At 47.8% G+C, this 18,932-nt stretch overlaps 1 protein-coding gene and 1 long non-coding RNA gene across 5 annotated transcripts in view; one reads left to right on the forward strand and one right to left on the reverse strand.

Moving 5' to 3' along the window:
• Positions 1-1,716: 1,716 nt before the first annotated feature.
• On the reverse strand, positions 1,717-5,535 carry LOC306656917. Its single transcript, XR_013762666.1, has 2 exons — positions 5,360-5,535; positions 1,717-3,062 (listed from the first exon to the last, which is right to left on the reverse strand). It is a non-coding gene; the product is annotated as an uncharacterized lncRNA (long non-coding RNA).
• Positions 3,062-18,932, forward strand: part of NRP2 (neuropilin 2) — a 113,418-nt gene continuing 97,547 nt past the window's right edge. For all 4 annotated transcript variants that reach the window (XM_079132497.1, XM_079132498.1, XM_079132499.1 and 1 more), the window contains exons 1-2: positions 3,062-3,228; positions 17,974-18,151. In XM_079132497.1, coding sequence (XP_078988623.1) covers positions 3,156-3,228; positions 17,974-18,151 — 251 coding nt within the window. In that variant the 5' untranslated portion in view covers positions 3,062-3,155. The remainder of the gene's footprint in view (positions 3,229-17,973; positions 18,152-18,932) is intronic.

Raw genomic sequence — 18,932 nt, forward strand, 5'->3', positions numbered from 1 at the left:
GTGGGTTGGGGGAGAGCAAGCTTGATTCTGAGTTTTACCTGGTCTGATGAAGCACTTTGAGCTCCTGGAAGCAAAAGCAACGCCAGGCCTGAGGCTATAGGTGGGGTTGGCATTATTTATTGAGTGCTGCCCCCTAGAGGACTGGAAAATGCTCTAGCACCTTGGAGTCCCCAGACTCAGAAGGCTTTCCCCCACCAGACTGTGGGAAATGAGGCCTTAGCTAAAATGGACTGCTGAAGAGTCCTGCAGCAGCCTCCTAGAGGCTCCCAGGAGGTAAATTAGCTCCCTCTTTAGGGAAAAGTGAAACTGCATAATGCTGGGAGCCTGCATAACGCCCAGGAACAGAACACTAAAATGAACCCTGACTTCTCCCTACCCACACTGAGGATCCTGGAAGAAACCTGATGGGGCTCCTCAGCCCTGAGATCCCAAAACAGGAAGTCCAGAGTTATCATTCCCATGGCTTCCCAATTGGTTTTGGTTTCCATTGGCTCTCTCTCTCCTCTCTTCAAAATGCCCTTCACCTAAACTGTGGCTATAGGGGTTTTCAGAAACAGGATTCTCCCACTTGCTGTAATGGTTTGGCATATCTGGTGAGTGATGGAGAGGTGACACTAAATGACCCTTTGAGTTCAGGGACTGTCAGTACAGATAGTGTTATTTGTCCTTAGATTAGCAATGACATAAGCTGGGGTCTTTGCTTCAGGTTTTAAACCCAGACTGCCTTTTCAGCAAATATTTGGAGTTGGGAGTCGTTCTTTACAATTGAACTTTAAACAGGAAAAAATGTAAATCTGTGGTTTTTAATAATATGGATGTGCTCTGAAGCCTAGAAAGAGAGGAAGGAGAAAGGGAGAAAGAAAAAAGGAGAGTGGAATTAAAGGCAGCCTTGGGGTGGGAGTGGGGATGCTCCCCTGGAAGAAGTCAACCTCTGATACCTGCCCTTTTGCAGTCAGGCACCTAAGATTAACAGTGTGATACTCAGCCTGTGGATTTCCACTGTAAAATCCCTCTTTGGCTTGACTCAACTAGTTGCAAATCATTTCTGATTCAATTTTGTTTTGGTTATCTCAGTGTAAATAACAGTTAAGTGGGAGTTACAGATTTTTCAAACACTAAAAGTGATAAACAAAGCTAATGGCAAGTCCAGATAAGGGGGGAAACCACCCAGAAGAATCCACAAGTACAGCAAAGAGGAAAATGGTTTAGTCAGATGTGTGTGTTTCTTGTCACCCAGACTTGATTTTTCTAATCTGTGGACTGGCAGAAAAAGTATGGGCAGGGTTTTATTTTGGCTGTTGCTGTTGAGTGTGATGGTATAGTAATAGGTACTCAGCGAACAAGACAATTGGGAACCCCTAGAACCATTCTTAGAAACAAAGATCTAACTATTTCCCCAACTGCTCAGTTGCAGCTCCATCTAAAGAGTGAAGGCCTCCACTGAAAAATAGTTGGCATAATGCTGTTTCCTTTTTCTCAACGTTGTGATCACATTTCCATAAAGGAAATTTGAAAAGGAGTAGTTACAGTAGCCTTTTGAGGGGTGGACCTGGGATGAGTCCAATTTAATTACCTGAAGAAATTCTTTATAGAAGAAAAGCCTTTCTTCCTCTTATGATAGTTACAAGTTAAGGGCGCAGGCACAACTAAATCCTCACCCAGAGAGCCGAGGAGCCTGTTTGGGACACAACAAAGGATCTGAGTAGTAAACGCAAGGAGTGTTTAGGGGTTTATTCATCCCGGGCTGATGGTGTGTGTCGCCGCCACGCACTGCTGCCTATGCGAACACATGGCTAAGCTGGCGACTGGTTCCCTACCCCAGACACCCCCAAGTCTTCTCATAACGCCATTGCGCGTGGTATTGTGTTGGGTGCTGTGTATGTGGCATCGGAGTCACGGAATTTAGGGGGAACGAGGAATTCCCCCGGTTCCGTGGAGTTTCCCTCCGGCAGGCGCGGCGCAGCCAAGGGCAGAGCGCCCTGGAGGTGCCCGGGGGCGCTCCTTCCCCGGGGCGTGACGCACCGAGGGCCAGGCGCAGAGGAGCGCAGGGCGGGCGGAAGGTCGGAATGGGCGAGGGGCGGCGGGGTGCGGGCTGCCTTAACTTTGATCCCGCGGCGGCCGGTCTGGGGGGAGCCTCCTCCGCCTCCGCCCCACTGGAGCTGGGTGCCGCGGCTCTCGGCTCTGCGCCGCGCGTCTCCGCGGCTGCCTCTTTAATCAGGAACACAGAAGGGGCGGGCCCAGAGCCGGCGCGTAATCGGATAGCTCTGCCGCGGCTCTGACATCCACATGCTGCTCGGCCTGAAAAGGCAGGGGGGAGCCGGAGGGGAGACAGAGAAGGCGAGCGAGGCAGCAGCCCGCAGCCCGCCCCCAGCACATCTTCAGACGCGCAGACACTCGGCGAGGCGCTGGGCGAGGTGGAGGTGAGGGCGGGCGCGAGCGAACTCGGAGAGGGGCTCGCTCACTCCCAGGCGATCCCCGCCGCCGCCGCCGCACCAGCAGCAGCACCAGCAGCGCTACCAGCCGCAGCCGCAGCAGCAGCAGCTTCCTTCCTCACACTCCCCTCGAGAGGCTGGCCAAGCGGGTGTAGCCGTTGGGGGAGGCTCCCGCTCCGGGAACCCGGCGAGCACAAGAGCGGGGCGGCCGCCTCCCACACGGTCCGTCCGGCCGTGGTGCCTCCACCCGCGTGTCGGTCCCGGGTGCCCGGGGATGTGTGTCAGTTTACGTCTCTGAGATCACACAGCTGCCTGGGGCCGTGTGATGCCCAAGGCAAGTCTTGGCTTTGATTTTTATTATCATTATTATTATTTTACGCTTGGCTTTCGGGAAATACTCGCGATGTTGTAGGATAAAGGAAATGACACTTTGAGGAACTGAAGAGAACGTAGATGCGTTTTGTTTTTGAGAGGAAACGGGTCCCCTCTTCCCGGCTAGCTCCCTCTGTGCGGATTTCAGAAGCTACCCTCCTCCTGGTGAGGTGGGAATTCCAGCAAGAATAAAGGTGAAGACGGGCCCCCAAGACCCAGGAGGGAAACGCTGACCATAAGGAACCTTTGCAGAAGACACTGCAAGGAAGAAAATAAAAGAAAAACACAAAGACTTATAATTTAAACAAGAATCTTACCAACCCAGCCCTGGAGAAAACCTCCCTCTCCAAAATGGATTTGTTTTCTCTCACCTGGGTTTTCTTAGCTATCTACTTTTCAGGACACGAAGTGAGAGGCCAACCAGGTAAGCCCCTCGAAGTTTTTTTTTCTATTCATTTCAACATGGTTTCCACTTTAAACGCTATTGCTAACGCAGGGAGGCCACGCAGTACGGCTCAGGAAAAGACTCCCTCAATACTCAATATTAAAGAAAGATCTCAGCCAACCCTCACTACCCCACCACCGCTGCTAAAACCCAACTTTTCTCTCCTGCTATGAGTGTGTGTATGTATGTGTGTATGTGTGTGTGTGCGTGTGTGTGTATGTTGTAACAGAATTTGGCGGTGTTCAGATGTCACATATGGACTGAATCAAAGGTTTAAAAATACTACAAAGCCTTTGCATTACAGTTTTGGGGGATTTTTTTTTTTTTTTTTTCCTGTCTTGAAGCAGAACACATCTCCCTTGAGTTTCTTCAACCTAGCCAGTGAAATATAAATCATTTGCATTCCCTCCACTTAGCTACATTGAGCAATGTTAACTGAAGGGCTTGGGAAAGACAAGTCTAGTTTGAATTTTCATATGCGGTCGATTCTTTGCAGAAGGAGTGGATATGCCTCAAAATTACAGGGCTCAGGCTAGTGGAACAAGTTGGATTGTGGCTGAGATAGGGGCTTTCCACTGGGCACTGCTGGCAACCAAGGTGGTTGGTGGCCCCTGCTCTCTGTCCTGCATCCATGTGTTTTCTGAGAAAGTAAATCATATACATTCTTTCTTAAATTATTAGATAAAATGACTGCATGGCCCTCAAAGATCTCTCACTTTTGTGACGTGGTTTGAAAGTTTTGAGTGGAATTTGTACTCAACCCTTGCCAAAAGGGCTGTGTGGACAGAGACTGCAAAGATAAGCACTGTGAGGCCCAGCACAGTCCCCAGCCAGCATTCTTGGAGAGTGCAAGGGGTACGGTCCCTGAAAAGACATTGCTGATTTCGGATCCAGTGAGGGTAGTCTTTTCTTCCTGGGGCCACTCTCTAGGGTGAGTTTCTCTCCCTTCTGAGAACAGTCTGGAATCTGACAACAAAACTCTTAGCAGCTGCCACAGGTGACTGGGAAGAGGAAACCATGTAGGGGAGAAAAAAGGGAAAAGAGAAAAGGGAGGAAAAGGCACTTCCAGAAGGGCCTTAACCATAAGGCACTTACTTCAAAGATATGGCCGCAGTGATGGGGCTAACCCCCTGCAACCTCCAGGGCCTCCAGCGCCTACTGACTAGCGGATCCTAAAGGGGAAGATTTGCAACTAGTATGCTGGTTCTCACCTTCCCCTACACACACATACAGCCACTCTAAGTTGGGGTGTTTGGGTTTTGGTTTTGGAAAGAGAGGAAGACAGAGGTATGCCTTTGCCACACACATATCCAACCGTGTGCAGCTCTTTCTCTGCCATAACTGGTCTACAGGCAGCTGCAGATCGTATCCAAAGAATGGGCACAGGTCCGACTCGGGAGATTTTCTGACCTCCCATTCTTTTCTTGCCTTAATTCTAAACTCCCATCTTGAAGCAAAATTAAATTACCTCCCACAGACCTGGATGCTGTGTAAATTATGTATGTTTGGATGATTTGCTATGTGTGTGTATATGTGTACGCGCGCACGCGCGCGTTGAGAAAGCCCACCGTATATTTTGTAGTCAGGCGCCGATTCCCGTAGGCCCCGCCGCGCGAGTGCGCGCACACTGGCACACACCACACACCGGCACGCACACAAACACAACTTAAGGTTCCGTGTGTCGTGCGAAGCAGGAGGGATTGTGAAGATTCGGGGGCCATCTTCTTACCCCAGATGTTCGCACATCTGTCCCTGAGTGTTGCATGGAGTGTGTACGTGTATGTGCGACGCCCGCTCGGACCCACTCCGGTTCTGCCACCTGCCTCCCGCGCTCTCCGCAGAGCCCCCTCCCATCCCAACCCCTGGCCGCGCTGCGTCACTTCCAGAGAAGCTCAGAAGCAGGGAGTGCAGAGCAGGTCACCCACTAGGAGGCCTCGGACCCAGGATGGGACCCAGAGCTGAGACCTGCCCAGAGTAGATAATCTCCAGGTCCCCGAAAGGCGAACGCAAGCCGTGTGCTGTTCAGGTTTTCAGCCAGAGCAACCGACTGGCACCCGGGTAGCTGGCAGCGGTTGGCAAAGGGCGAGGTCAAGCTCGACCTCTGACTCACCGGTGTGCGCTAGCCAGGAGAGGGGCCGGCCCTGCCGCAGCCAGCGGCGGCGAAAACCGATTCCGAGAAGGAATCAGGGGAAAGAGGGCGGAAGGTGTGCACGCGGGAGCAGCTAAGCAAATAACCCTGTGGTCTCCGCATGCGGCCCCCTGAGCTGGGAGGACCCGGGGGGCGCCGCGCACCAGGTTCTCCTCTCCTCGCCACGCCGCCCTGCCACATGGCAGCTCAGCTGCCTCCGCTCGGAGCGCCACCGCCTGCCCCCGCACTTCGCTGGGCGCCGCAAGCTCACCGCAGACCCTAGAGACCCGGCTCTGAGGGGCAGGGACCCAAGGCCGAAGACCCAAGCTCCAGCCGAGCTGGGTGGCGGAAAGCTGGGCGGAATTTCAGAGCCGAGGGCGGAGAGGGGCGGGAAAGAGTCGCCCAAAGCCGCCGGAATGCGCGCAACTTGCACAGTCTCTAGACACGCGGCACGCAGAGCACCCGCCAGTGCGCGAAACAGGTGAAGAGCACGCGCCGCACAGGCATCCACGTGGTGGAGACGTGGGGGCCCCAGCGCTCCCTGCCGCCCCACCCCACCCCCAGCGCCGTCTCTAACGCCGCATCGATTTGTTTGGGCTACGCAGCAGAAACAGAGCTGAGCAATCCATAAACATTCTATTAGGCAAAAATATTCCCAGAGAAAGCAAAACCGAGGCTAAAGCCTCCGCGAAGTTGGCCGCCTCCAGCTCCTCCAGGCTCGTCCCCTCCTTCTGACTAAGGACACCCCCAGGGAGAAGCCTGCGGCATTTTCTTGCCACTGCCCAAGGCCAGAAAGTTAGGTCGCGGCTGCGGCTCTCCTCCCGAGCAGCGTCTGCATTCGCTGGCCAGTCCCCCGCCCCTTCCCCGCCGCCTCACTCTTTGCTTTTCCACGTGAGAAAAATATTGCATTCACGGCCAATGCTTCATTTTCACTGATTGATTTCTTTTTAATATCAACACAAGTTAATGGAGGCGAGGCGCGCTGTGATTAAACGGCTGCCCCCACCCTTCGCCTCGGGCGGGCTGCGCCGCTAGTCTTTCCCACCAGATCCCCGGCGCCCGGCTGCTAGGTGGGGGGCACCGGTAGCGCTAAAGTCCGGAGAGGGAGGAGATGGGCGGGGGGACGGGGAGGGTCTCGTCACCCCTCTGGGAATCTTCTGGGAGGCTGGGGCGGGGGCGCTGAGAATCAGCTTTCCAGACCAAGTTTAGGGGATCCCGCCCATCTGTGCTGCAGCTTCTGCGGCTCCGGTTGAATTTCTTCTGGAAGGGTAGTGGTTCAGGGCTCTGGTTTATTGGCGCGTGTTCCCTCCTTAGCTCCCTCCCTCCGCCTCCCATCCTTTCTGTTTCTGACGGAGAGGAGAGCCCCCTGGCGCTAGCCATTACCCCGCAGCGCCTGGCCACAAAACTCTCCTTTGCTAGAGTTAATCGCGATGGGGTGGAGGGTGGGGAGTGGGGGCGCTCAGGAAATCATTCGGGTCCTGACAATGGGTTCTTCAGACGGTGGCAACTTCCAGTCCTAACGTCCGCACCTCCGGGACCTACAGCTCGGCTCGGGGCCAAAAGCAGTCGAACCCCATAACCATCTCCCCCTTTCGTACCCGAGAGAGCTTTGATCTGTGCTGGGCTTAACACCATTGCCATGGACACGGGCTGACTCGGTCAATTCAACCTTCCGTCTGGACTGGATGATCAGATAAGAGGTGTAAATTGGCTATGGGAGACAGGTCTGAGTTCAAACAAATCCTAAAAGAGAAGCAATGATGGTCTAGGCGCCAGGTATGGGTTTGAGGAGTATTTCTTATTTCTTTTAGCCTTTCTCCCCAGAAATGTGGTATAGCCATGGGTGAGCATTAAAATGTGCGAGTAAAACTGCAAAGTAGATTCTATAGAGACAGCGTGCTCTGGGCTCTGGGGATTGGTCTCTTGCCCACATTAAATAAGTGCCCAGTAAACTTTTCCCCAGAAGTAGGCACTGGAGGCAGGGGAGCTGTTGCCAGTTGCCAACGGAGCTCAGTGCAAAACAGTGGAAAGGGGAGAGCTCCCGCGGGGCTCCAGGGCGAGCCCCTACCTGTCCAAGATGCGCCTGGGGTTGAAGTTTTAGGTCATCCTGTGGAGCCTTCAGATATTAAGCCACAGAGCACTCAAATGGCAAACTGAAAGATTGGAAGGCTGTAGTGACTGGAGCCCAGGCTATCCGACAGGACTCTTGCTGCCTGCCAAATGGCTTCAATCCCCTGCTATTGAATGTAAAGTCCATATTCTACAACAGAAAGGCCAATTCTTACCTTCAAGGTACAGAAAAGGTTAGGAGTACAAAAACCAGTAGGCGTAAATGCAAGTAACAGTAAGAGGAGTTGGGACCAGTGGGGGAAAGACACGTAGACTAGATCATTCCGAGGACCCTGAGGTTTTTCAGCTCACTCAACTGTTCCTTGAAGCAGTCAAGAAAATGAATGGACTTGGGGTGACTTAGTTTGGAACAATTCTAAGTGGACAGGATATAAAAACCACGTTCACTGGGACAGGGTTCTTAGAATATATTCCCTAAAGATCTAGTTTGGAAAGCCTTTCGAAACTAAAGATGAGTTTTTCCTTTGTAAAATCATAGAACAAAAGCATGTTACGTCAAGTTTATAGGCCATTGTTTTGGACTGGCCTCCTGTACTAAGCCTCAGCAGACCAAACCAAACCAGAGTGGAGTCACTCATGCTGGGTACTGGGTGCCATGTTATCCAACTGAACTCTGATCCAGAGCAGTTAAAAAAAAAAAGGAAGTATAAGAGTCACAGCAATCAATGAAAGGGGACCAGTTTACCTGAGTAGCATGAGAGGGAAGCCCTCTCTGCTTTAATTCCATAAAGAAAGTAACTTTGAACTGGCCAACCCACATTTGTTCTGTTTCCTCAACACTTTTCTATTTGTAAAACTCACCTCTCTGCTCAATTCATGGACGCTTCATTTTAATTTTATAAATGAGACTTGTAAATAAAAGCCAATTAGATCCATAACTAAATTTGTCCTAGTTTTGTCTTTTTACAAGCATAGCACTTTGAAATCTCTTGAAATGAAGAGAAAGGGCCGGGTAGTGCTTTGTATCATCATTAACATGTGACCATCATTTGTCAAATGAGGCACCCACTTTGAGTGACAGATATATGTTTTGATCGCCATATGTTAGTCCTTGTACTGTTCCTTCCAGGTGAGAACTTAGCTGATTATTTGGTGAAGAGGAGGAGGAAGAGGAGGCTACCCCCATTACTGAATGATTCCGAAGAAGTTTTTTTCCATAGCTCCTCCATCATTTTTCAAAGCTTTATCTACCTTGATGAGAAGTGGCTGAGGGCTTAATGGTTTCATTACCTAACAGGATTCAGTGGGGTTGGATTCCAGGACACACTGGCCTTGTACTGGGGCCGGCCCTCCAGGAGAAATCTTCTTGTAAAGGTTTAGGAAGCTGTCAAGTTTAGATAAGACTGAGCTTCCATCCTATGGGACCTTGGTTGTATTAATAAGGAGAAATTAATTTTTAACCACTGGGAACGTTGCCAAATTATGTGACCTTTGGCAGACCAGCTGTGCTATAAAAATAAATCCCCCATTTCTGAAAATGCTGCTCCCATCCAGTAGAACAATAACAATGTGGCATTTAGGATGGGGAAAGGGGATGAGAAGAAAGAGAAATGGTTGTTGACCAAAATCCCCTGATGTTGTGATACATAATTTTAGACCTGAGCATCCTATCCATCATTCCCCCACCTCCCCACTCCCCACAAGGCGCAGGAAAGGGGGCTGGGATGACAAGGAGCTAGCACCTCCGTGTGCAGGGAGGGGGGAGGTGTTAAGTGCTTCCAGCCCTCTCACACCCCAGCCTGAACACATCTTTCATTGTTCACACCAACAGATGACTGGCATGGGCAGAGGAAAGGGGGTTTTCAAGCTGGCAAAACGTTTGTCTTTCCTTAAATGCCACCAAATAAGTTTGTCATTGAGAAGTTTGGGGGGCTCGTCATTGCACTTTGCAGCTTCTGAATCACTGGAGCCAGGCCACCTAGGTTTAAGATTCATCTCAGCCACTTGGCAGCTCTTTGATCCAAGGACTATGTGTGATCCGGGTACTTAATCACTTGGAGCCTCAGTTTACTTATCTGTAAAATGCATTTTATAATAATAACTACCCCATAAGGTGGCTGTGCTGTGTCAGACTACATAGAATGCTGTTTGACACACAGTGAGCCAATTCTGAAGTCATTTAATCTTTCAAACAGCTTCAGTAGGGTTAGGTTTCTCGTGACCATAGAAAGCACACTCTAACTATTGTGGTCAGTTTATTTTATTTTTATGAGATTTGGTGGAGGGGGATAAGTAAATAATTATTCATTCTTAGCTCTTTCCCCACTAAACCTTTGTCTGTGTTTTATAAGTATCAGATTATCTCCCAGCACACTCTTCTTCAGAGACAGATATTCTCTGCTGGATTCTCATCTTAGATTTATGCCTCTTCTTTGCATTTTCTCCTCCTTGTTCTATTTCCCGTGTTCTCACCTCTGCCTTTTTTTCTTTCTTTCTTTTTTAGCTTTTAATCTCTCTTTCTTCTCTCTGTTCCTTTTCCTACCTTCCCATCCTTCATCACTGGAAGTGTGCTCAGCAGGAAACACCGCGTTTAAGGCGCTCTCCCGAATTTGTAATAACTTCTGCTCTGGCGTGAAGGCCCCTCTCAGCAGCTGAACTCAAAAAAGTCATCAGAAAGACAAAATAGCTTTTACCCAGCAAGACTCTTAATAATCCCATTTCCCTCTGGGTCTTCATAAAAGAGTCATGATCTAATCCAGAAAAAAACGGGAGGAGGGCTGGGAATAACAAAAGGAAAGCCCTTCCCAGTAGCTTGCAGTGGATAGGGCTGCCGGCCAGCTGGATGCATATGTCCCGGGTACCCTGATCCCTGACTCCAAAGATGCTTTGATAACCGGCACCAGGTTCTGGAGAGTCTTTCAGGGAAGAAGATAAAGGGAATTGCAAATTACTGGACCGAATGATAATAACTGTTTGGATAAAAGGGAAAAAAATAAAACAGGTGTGCCCCAAAGGCATATTAGAGGCCAGAGATAGGGGCACGGGCAGGGACTGAGTAAAGAGAAATGAACTGAAACCAAGCAAGAGAAAATCCAACACCACAAGTGGTTTAATGATAAAGTAATAGTTTGTGTTTTCCTGGTGCTACTGGCAACAAATATTTAGAACCTGCCTTTGGGAGTGAGGAGGGAAAAAAAAAATTAAAATAAATTGGTTTCACTATTATTAGAATTAAAGTGTTTGTATTTGTTAAACTTGATAATTTTCTAAGGTTAGAGCATCCTAGGAGACAGTTCACATTAAGTCCACTTTGATCTTGGCCTAGGTATTATTACCCCAGACTAGCTGGTTAAACTGTCAGTTCCCAACTAAAACTTTGCCCTTATTAGCAGCTGTAGGTAAAGAAGGGAGGATAGTAGCTGGAGAAGCAGAATAATTTGTGGTGAAGCTCTCAGAATTTGTGAGCCCTAGTGATGCTCTTGGACTTTAGTTCGTCCTCAAATTATTAATTTATCAAGTCTCAATGAATTTGACTTTTGGGAAAGGTTCTTGGTTTGATTCCACAAAGTTTGCCAAAGACAGACCAGAAAGGAGTTATGCCATCTAGTTGCTAGTGGCCCAGCAGAGTAGATAAGTTCATCCTGAACTTCCTCAGTCCTTAGAGGATGCTGAAGAGCTCCTGCCTGTGAGAGTCAGGGAGGGGAAAGATTATCCCTGGTATCCCTGGGGTGGGAAGGAAGAGGATGGGTGCTTTTAGAGCCCCAAAAGGCCTAAAAGGGAAGGGAAAAGAATAGGAGAGCATAAAGACGTTAACACTGGGATTATTTGAGGAACACTCAGAAGCAGCAGTTTAGAATGTGTGGTTGGAAATAATTGCAAATAAAGTTAGAAATAATAGCTTGAGCTTAATGCAAGGCCCAAATTGCAAGGCCAAGAGGTTTGGGTTTCATGTGCTAACCAATGGGGAGCCATTGGCATTTCAACGTAAGCTTTCATTAATCATAATAAATGAAAATATGTATTCCGTTACCATTTTTCTCCGTGGGTTTTTGGAGAGTTCTCAAAATTATTCTGTTTCCTTCCACCAAATGTCTGTTAAAACGGCCAGGAATCGTAATCCCAGATCTCTCATCAATGACACCAAAATTGCATTTGCAATGAGGGCTGGAAAAGAGTGGACATAAATATAAAGTAATGATATTATATCGGCTGCCCTATTGGAATTGCATTTGTTTATGATATAAGATGACAAATAACAAGGTTACCACAGGTGGCATGATTCGAGGTCAGGGGAGGTAATCACATCAAACATACATTTTACCGATTAAATGAGGGTTCATTTTTAGAATCCAGATTGAGGAGAAGAGACGTTCAAAAGGCCCTATTTCCAGTTGTCTCCTCAGTGAGGTTCCTCCTCATCTGTCTGAGGTGTTTGAGAAGAGGGAGGTGCTTCATTCCTTACTCTTCCCATGCACTGGCATGGAGTCCTTTCCTCCTCTCCTGGGTGGTGCTTTTGGTCAGATTTGGAACTTTACCGTTGCAGAAGTTCATAGGGGTCCCATTTGCTGCGCCTTCACCGGCCTCATAAATTGAATAGATTGCATCCCTTCTTAGCTGCCTTAGGATGTGGTCAAACAGGCACATTCCTGGGCTGATGGATTGGCTCATTTCTTCCTAGCTTAAGCCAAGATGCAGATTTTATGAGACTGTCTTGTGACAGGCTGAAGTCACTTTGCATAAAACAAAATCCAGCCCCAGCTCAAAGAAATAACTCTTCCGAAGCAGCTTATCCTGGGTTGGTGAGCAAAATGTGGTCAAAGCCCTGAGGAAAGGACTTTGATGATCTAGGTGAGGGATTTGAAGATGCTCCTTTTGGTCTTTCTGTTCAGGCAGCCGGATTGTTGATGTACTCACACACTGAACTGTGTATCCATAATATTTATAAATATGCAGCCGCAGACTCTGTTAAGAAAAGAAACTCACGTCAGTAGAGCTAATGTGATTAAAAGAGACATTTGAACTCTCTGTAATGCAAGACAGACATGTTCATTTCAAGATCTGAGTTTTACTTCAAACTCACCAAGCAAATAAAATAGGGATAACACCTGGAATAAATGCCTTATTGTCTAGGAGGGAAGAAAACCTTTTGAATTTTTGGTTCAGTCCTTGGGTTTGAGGCTGTTTTTCCATACCTTGTTACGTAGACTATGAATTTTAGAACTGAAACTGGCCTTTTGGGCTACTCCCTCCATTTTATAGACAGGAAAACAAAGGCCCAGAATGGTTTACTGACTTCCCCAAAGTCACACAGCCTGCCAACAATGAGACTAAACATGATTACATGTCTTCTTCTTCCAATCCTATTTCTGGTCAAGTGCCCTGAAGGAATGAGTGAAGTGGCCTGGTGATAACATTTTCTCTTTCTAAGTGGGTGAAGAGTTTCTTCTTTGCCTTGCTACTAATAATTAAATAAAAACAATGCTGTGGAAATATGGATGAGATGAGATTATACTGTGGGTAAAGAATAAACTGTAAATCAATAAAGTATACTGTTTTCAAGGGAAATGAGACTGACTGCTGTCCTCTGCCAAATGCCCTCAGGTGCGAGAGCTGCATCCCCCACCCCCACCCCACTCTGCTGCCCCGTGGATGCCTGAGACCTTGGTCTGCACCAGCCCTGCACATGGTTTTTCTTATACATACATTCCTGTGATAAAGTTTAATTTATAAATTTATAAAATTTAGTTTATAAATTAAGCACTAATAGAAGAAGAGAACAACTTTTTTTTTTTTTTCTTGCAGTGCTGGGGATTGAACCCAGGGCCTTGTGCTTGTGAGGCAAGCACTTTCCAACAGAGCCATCTCCCCAGCCCATGAACAGAACAATGATAATGACAGACTGTAATATAATTTATGTGACTGTGAGCTCCTTCAAAATACCTAACCCTTCCTGTACCACAGTGAGGTGGCACACTCCCCACATGATGAGGAGACTGAGGCCGATGACCTCGCATGAGGCTACTGATTGGCCTCCCTATGACATCAGAAAGGGCCATCAGGCCATGACAAAGCCATGTTGATGCTGGCTGACGACAGGTAACAAACCACAGAAAGTGAAATCGCAGATGAGAGGATTCCTGCTTCTGAGACCTTGAGAAGCCAGCGTCCCCGGATCATTCCCTCTGTCCCTCCCCATAGCATTTAGGGTAACAAGTGAATGGAACTCTAGCTCTGTGGATCTCACTCCAGGTTCCCGGAGGCCCTGGTGCACTTGCAGAGAAGTGCCCTGGAGATAAGGGGGGCCTGCGAGACCTGGACTCTATACAGCTTCAGGCTCCCTGCCTCCCAGCAGCCAAGAGAACTAACTCTTGGTGCTCTATCTCCTTTGTACCTTGGGTGGTTTTGACCAAGGAGGGAAAAGCACCACTCCTAAAAGTATTTGACAGCTACACACCTAATACAACCCACTCATCGAATTACAGGTGACAAAGCTGAGACCCTGGAAGGTCCCACCGAGTTATAAACCCGGTGCCCCATGTTCTCTCTTTGCTAGTGTCAAGCCCTCTCTTTCTTAGTCACTGGTTCCATTACCACCCCCCCACACACACACACATACAACCTTGAAACAGCCTGTCCCTCTATTTCTACTTCCAGCCAATGACCAAGTTTCCCTGGGTCTGCCTTCACTTGAACTAAACCAAGGGGTCTGTTCTTGACCTGCTGTCATACAGCAAAGCCACTGTAATTCTGATTATTTAAAAGTCTGTCATTACACCACATATATATTTCAAAATATCATGCCATACCTATAAACATATGCAACTTTATGCCAGTGTTTTTAAAAATAAAAAGATTTAAAAGAAAGAAATTAAGGCCCTCACTAAAGTCCTGCTTAAGTTTTATCAAACATTAATGTCAAGTTCAGGTCATACAGTGTTCTTTTAAAACAATTCCAGCTAAATTTTCCTAGAAGGCACTCCAGATATTTAAAAGCTCTTCTTCATCCCTTTTTAAGACTTTCTAAAGATCAAATATTACCAAGGAATCAGAAATCTTAAAGGGTTTCTCTAGTAGGGTAAGTTCCTAGGTGAACGGGTACAAAATTCCTTTTGCTTTTCTGGGATTAGATTGCCCCTCGGCAGCATCACATGATGCGCAGGTCACCTGCAAGGAGAGCAGAGAGAGGGAAAAGACACAGAGAGACTTTAACCATCAGCAAAGATTTTTAAACCGTCTGATATTTTATAACACCTAAGTGGTCACTATGGGCGTATATGTAATCAGAGCTTTGTGACTTTGGAACTTGGTGTTCTTTTTCTTTAAAATTACAGAGTCCTCGTATTAACCTTTCACCCTTGGGCCTGTGACCCAACCTGCTCATCTCTCAGGCTTCCCTCCCAGAAGGAGGAGAAAACTGCTCTAGACATTCTAGGCCTGGGTTTTGTGACTTTTCTTTGGGAAATGAAGTTGCCCCAGGTGAAAGGTATTCACGAAATAGTTGGAGAATGAGGTCCCTTGTCAACTCACCAAACAGGCTCAGTAGCTCCAACTTCAGCAGGGTCAATTTTCCTTCTGTATATGGAGATTGGCCTTAAGGGGTTTGCCCTTAAGTTCAACTCTCCCTTGGCTCTCTCTACTCCTCTGAAACAGGACAGAAAGCATTTATGAAGTTCATTTTAGAACACAATAAAGGCCTACAAAGTAATGGATGGTATAACTCTTCTCAAGAAATTCTAGCTAATTTCTATTGGGACATTTTGTATTTAAGAAATGAAGGGCCCCTGACCTTGAAATGCAAGATCAATCATCAAGAGAAGATGTAGAAAGACTAAGTGTGTTTTCTTTACTGTTTTTACTGATATTTTACAAGAATTCTATTCTCTCCAAGAAAAATAGAGAAAGAAACTCTAGTATTTATCTTTGCGGATATATATCCGTGCAAATGATGTGTGATATTTTATGAGAGGGTGTGAACGTGTGTACAGGACTGAAGTGTGAATTACTGATATGTATATGTAATTGCTGCTTGTTCAATATCTGTGTTTGTGTGTGTTGTGTTTCTTGAGTGTGAATGCAATCCAAACAAGAATGGGAGTTTATAAATGTTTGGATATTGAGAAGGTTGTCTGTACACAACCAAAGCAGATGTTTTAATAAGTTCTCTGATATTTTAGTAAGTGCCTTGATTTTCTTCAAATAAAGAAAGGACAGGAAAGAAGAAGAGGGCTACTCCTTTTTCCTTTGGTCAAGTAAGTTTTGAACAACAGAAAGAGCAGATGTCAACTGTGGAATATACCATACAGTTAAAAAATTTTTTTGGTAGTGGGGAAATGATTGCTTTCCATGTAGATGAGAAATGAAACCATCCTGTGAGGAAGTCTCCTGTCTCCATTGCTGATCTGTGTGCTTGATCTCATTACTAAATTGTAAGCCTGGAGTTCAGGGATTTGAGGGCGAGCAATTCTTCTTTCAAGAGTAATTGGAGAGAAGCAGGGAAAGGGTAGAGAAAGAGACAGTGTGGGTGATGTGGAAACCATAAGGGTTACTAAACAGGAGCTCAGCTCAGGTTTCCTCTCATGAGTTCCAAGGCGAAGAGTGTGGTTTGGGGTGAGTCGGGGCAGGACTCCAGTTTTCAGCAAAATAGCTGGCAGAGGCGCTGGACCCGGTAGAGAGCTCCTCCTTTTGCTTGGTAAAAGCAGCTGGCGATTCAAGTGCCCACACCTCTGCCTTCTCAGAAGGCCACTCCCAGCCTCGTTTCACATGTCTGAGCCAGGACGAATGGGCCACCATGTGACCAGCTGCAAGATATTGGGTGCCCAGTGTAGGTGAGTCCTGCGGGTGCCCAGAAAGTCTGCAGGCGTTGGCTGCAGAGAAAGGGTGGCTGCATCTGGGTGGGAGGGACAGACCCATTGTCCTCCTGGACTGGGGAGGGTGTGGGGTCATTAGGCAGAGGATGATGTGGTGTCTGCTAGCCTGAGGAAATGGCTTGCTTTTGTTTTTCGCCCAGTAGGAAATGGACCCGAATCCATTAGATTCTGGGCAGTTCAACAGGGCACAGTTTGAGCTCTTGGAGGCTCAATGCAGAAAAGGCTACTTGCGTGGATTTGTGTCCCAACCACCATTGTGCAGCGTGCCCATCATTTATGCATTTAAAGCCTGTCAGGCTGGTAATCTGAAGCAGAGGTCTGGAAGACAGTAATGCCAACAGACATGGGGAATGGTAAAGTGCACCTGTAGAGTTAAAAATGCATGACCCATTCCCTCAAAGAGTGAACACAGGAGAAAGACCCCGTCCTGGAGGGCGGCTGCTGAGCTGTCATACATAATTCACAGGCCCATGCTGCTCCATGCAGATGGCGATATTAAATCGTGATTGATGCTAAGAGACGCGCACATCTCAGGAAGGTCTCCAAGAGACTTCTGAATATTTCCCTGTCTCTCGTGCCTCTCTGTTCTAACTGTGGTATGGAGCAAAACCCCCCTACCCCCCAAGAACCCCTGCTAGGGATTGCCAAACTTCTCTCCTAAATAGATGAGATTCTTCAAATGTCATCACCCACCTCTTCCGCCTTTGAAGGTAGGCCCTTTCCCTCCTGGCCCACAAGAGGCTGTTTAACTCCCGTCTGGCACTACAGGAAAGGGGGGCCAGCTCCTCCCCTGCCGGGCCTTTCCAGCGGCTGCTGTGGCTGGAGAAAGCAGCAGCACACTCTGGTGGTGGTGACCAGCCAGGAGGGACAGTGGGCAGAAACATGCAGAAAGAACACAGCCATCCATTCAGCACAAAGCACCTTTGTGGGAATTCTGAGGTTGGAGCCAGTGGGTTCTCCCATACAGATTTTTCCATTTTGGGTCTAATGAAATAATAAATCAAATTTGCGGTGTATGTGGAATTAAATGTTTGGGGATTGCTATTTTTTTTTCTTTCGCTTAAAAAAAAAAAAGGTGGAATCATCCTCAAGGGCCTGTTCTGTTCTGGTCCAAAACTGAAAGTGCTTCCTTGCACCACGTGTAATTGTCACCAGGTGCACTTTGGGTCAGCACCACAAAACCACGATGGTCAGTTCCTGGAGACTTGTCTGCTGGCTGCTGGGGCTGAGCTGGGCTGGGAGACACCAATAAAAATGAAGAATTTATGAGATAAAGATAGAGATGGGGAGTTTGAATGAGGAGAGGAAGATGAGCCAAGAAGGGGAGGTAGGAACAGGCGGGAGGCATGCTAAGTGTACAGCCTTCTTGTTTTCATAATCTCAGACCATGTCATTGGGAATATTTATGACCATTTTCTGGAATACGTGTGTGTGTGTGTGCGCGTGTGTGTGTGGTTGGGTGGGTGGGTTGGGGGAGGGATGAGCTGAAATAATCTCTTCCACTGAATGAGTAAGTAGGTTAGTCTCCTGGACTGCCATAAAAGGTCTGTAAAATAGTTTTAATCAGCCACTGGGAGAGAAGGGAAGAGGGAGTAGGGGGCAGGGTTAAAAAGGCTGGAGCACATTTGAAGTTCTTTGGGTCCTTGTTCTCTCTTCCAGACCCACCCTGTGGAGGTCGTCTGAATTCCAAAGATGCTGGCTACATCACCTCTCCAGGATACCCCCAGGATTATCCCTCCCACCAGAACTGCGAGTGGATTGTTTATGCCCCAGAGCCCAACCAGAAGATTGTCCTCAACTTCAACCCTCACTTTGAAATCGAGAAGCATGATTGCAAGTAAGCAGCGCCCCCCAGTCCACTGTGAGGGGCCTCACACTGCCGTCCTGCCCCGCCCCCATGTGTCTGTCCCTTGTGTCACCTAATGGTGGCAGTGGATCCTGGCCTATAGGGAAACCTCCAGATGACATTCCTTTTCAGGGGAAATAATGTGGAGTTGATCCCATGTTATGGAGGACAGAACCTTATAGAGTGAAGTCCAAACACTAGTGCCTGTCTCCAAAAGCTGGTGGTGATGGGGGGGTGTCTGTGTTGGGGAGGGGTGAACCACTAGACCCTACTCTTGACTCTGGGATCTGCCTTCCCCTTGGACACCTCACCTTTTCCACTGCTGCTTCATGGAGAAATGCCACTGACTTCCATAATAAAATAGTTGCCAGATTCCCAAGTGGAGACTTCCTCAGCCTCCAGCCGTGGAAGATCAGGATCAGCCTTTTATTTCATGAAGTGGCAGCTGGTTGCCTTACAGAAAGAGAGGAAAGCATTCTGGGTCTATAAGGATAGGTCTAAGATTCATTGATTCTTGCTATCTAGGCTACACAGGTTACAGTGTCAGGGCCGGTGTTACAGATTTATTTAACACACATTATTCTAATTGTGTTACAAATATGAATCCCTTCAATTCTCACAAAGACCCCTAGGAGTGGGTGCCATCATGATCTCCACTTTGCAGATGAGAATACTGGAGCACAGAGAGGTTAAGTCTGTCCCAAGGCAATGCACAGGACCTCAGTACTGCCTCCTTGGAAATGTGTGACTTAGGAGATTCAAAGTGGCTATT

The sequence above is a fragment of the Sciurus vulgaris genome (genome assembly GCF_902686455.1).
Source record: "Sciurus vulgaris genome assembly, chromosome: 3".
Taxonomy (NCBI): domain Eukaryota; kingdom Metazoa; phylum Chordata; class Mammalia; order Rodentia; family Sciuridae; genus Sciurus; species Sciurus vulgaris.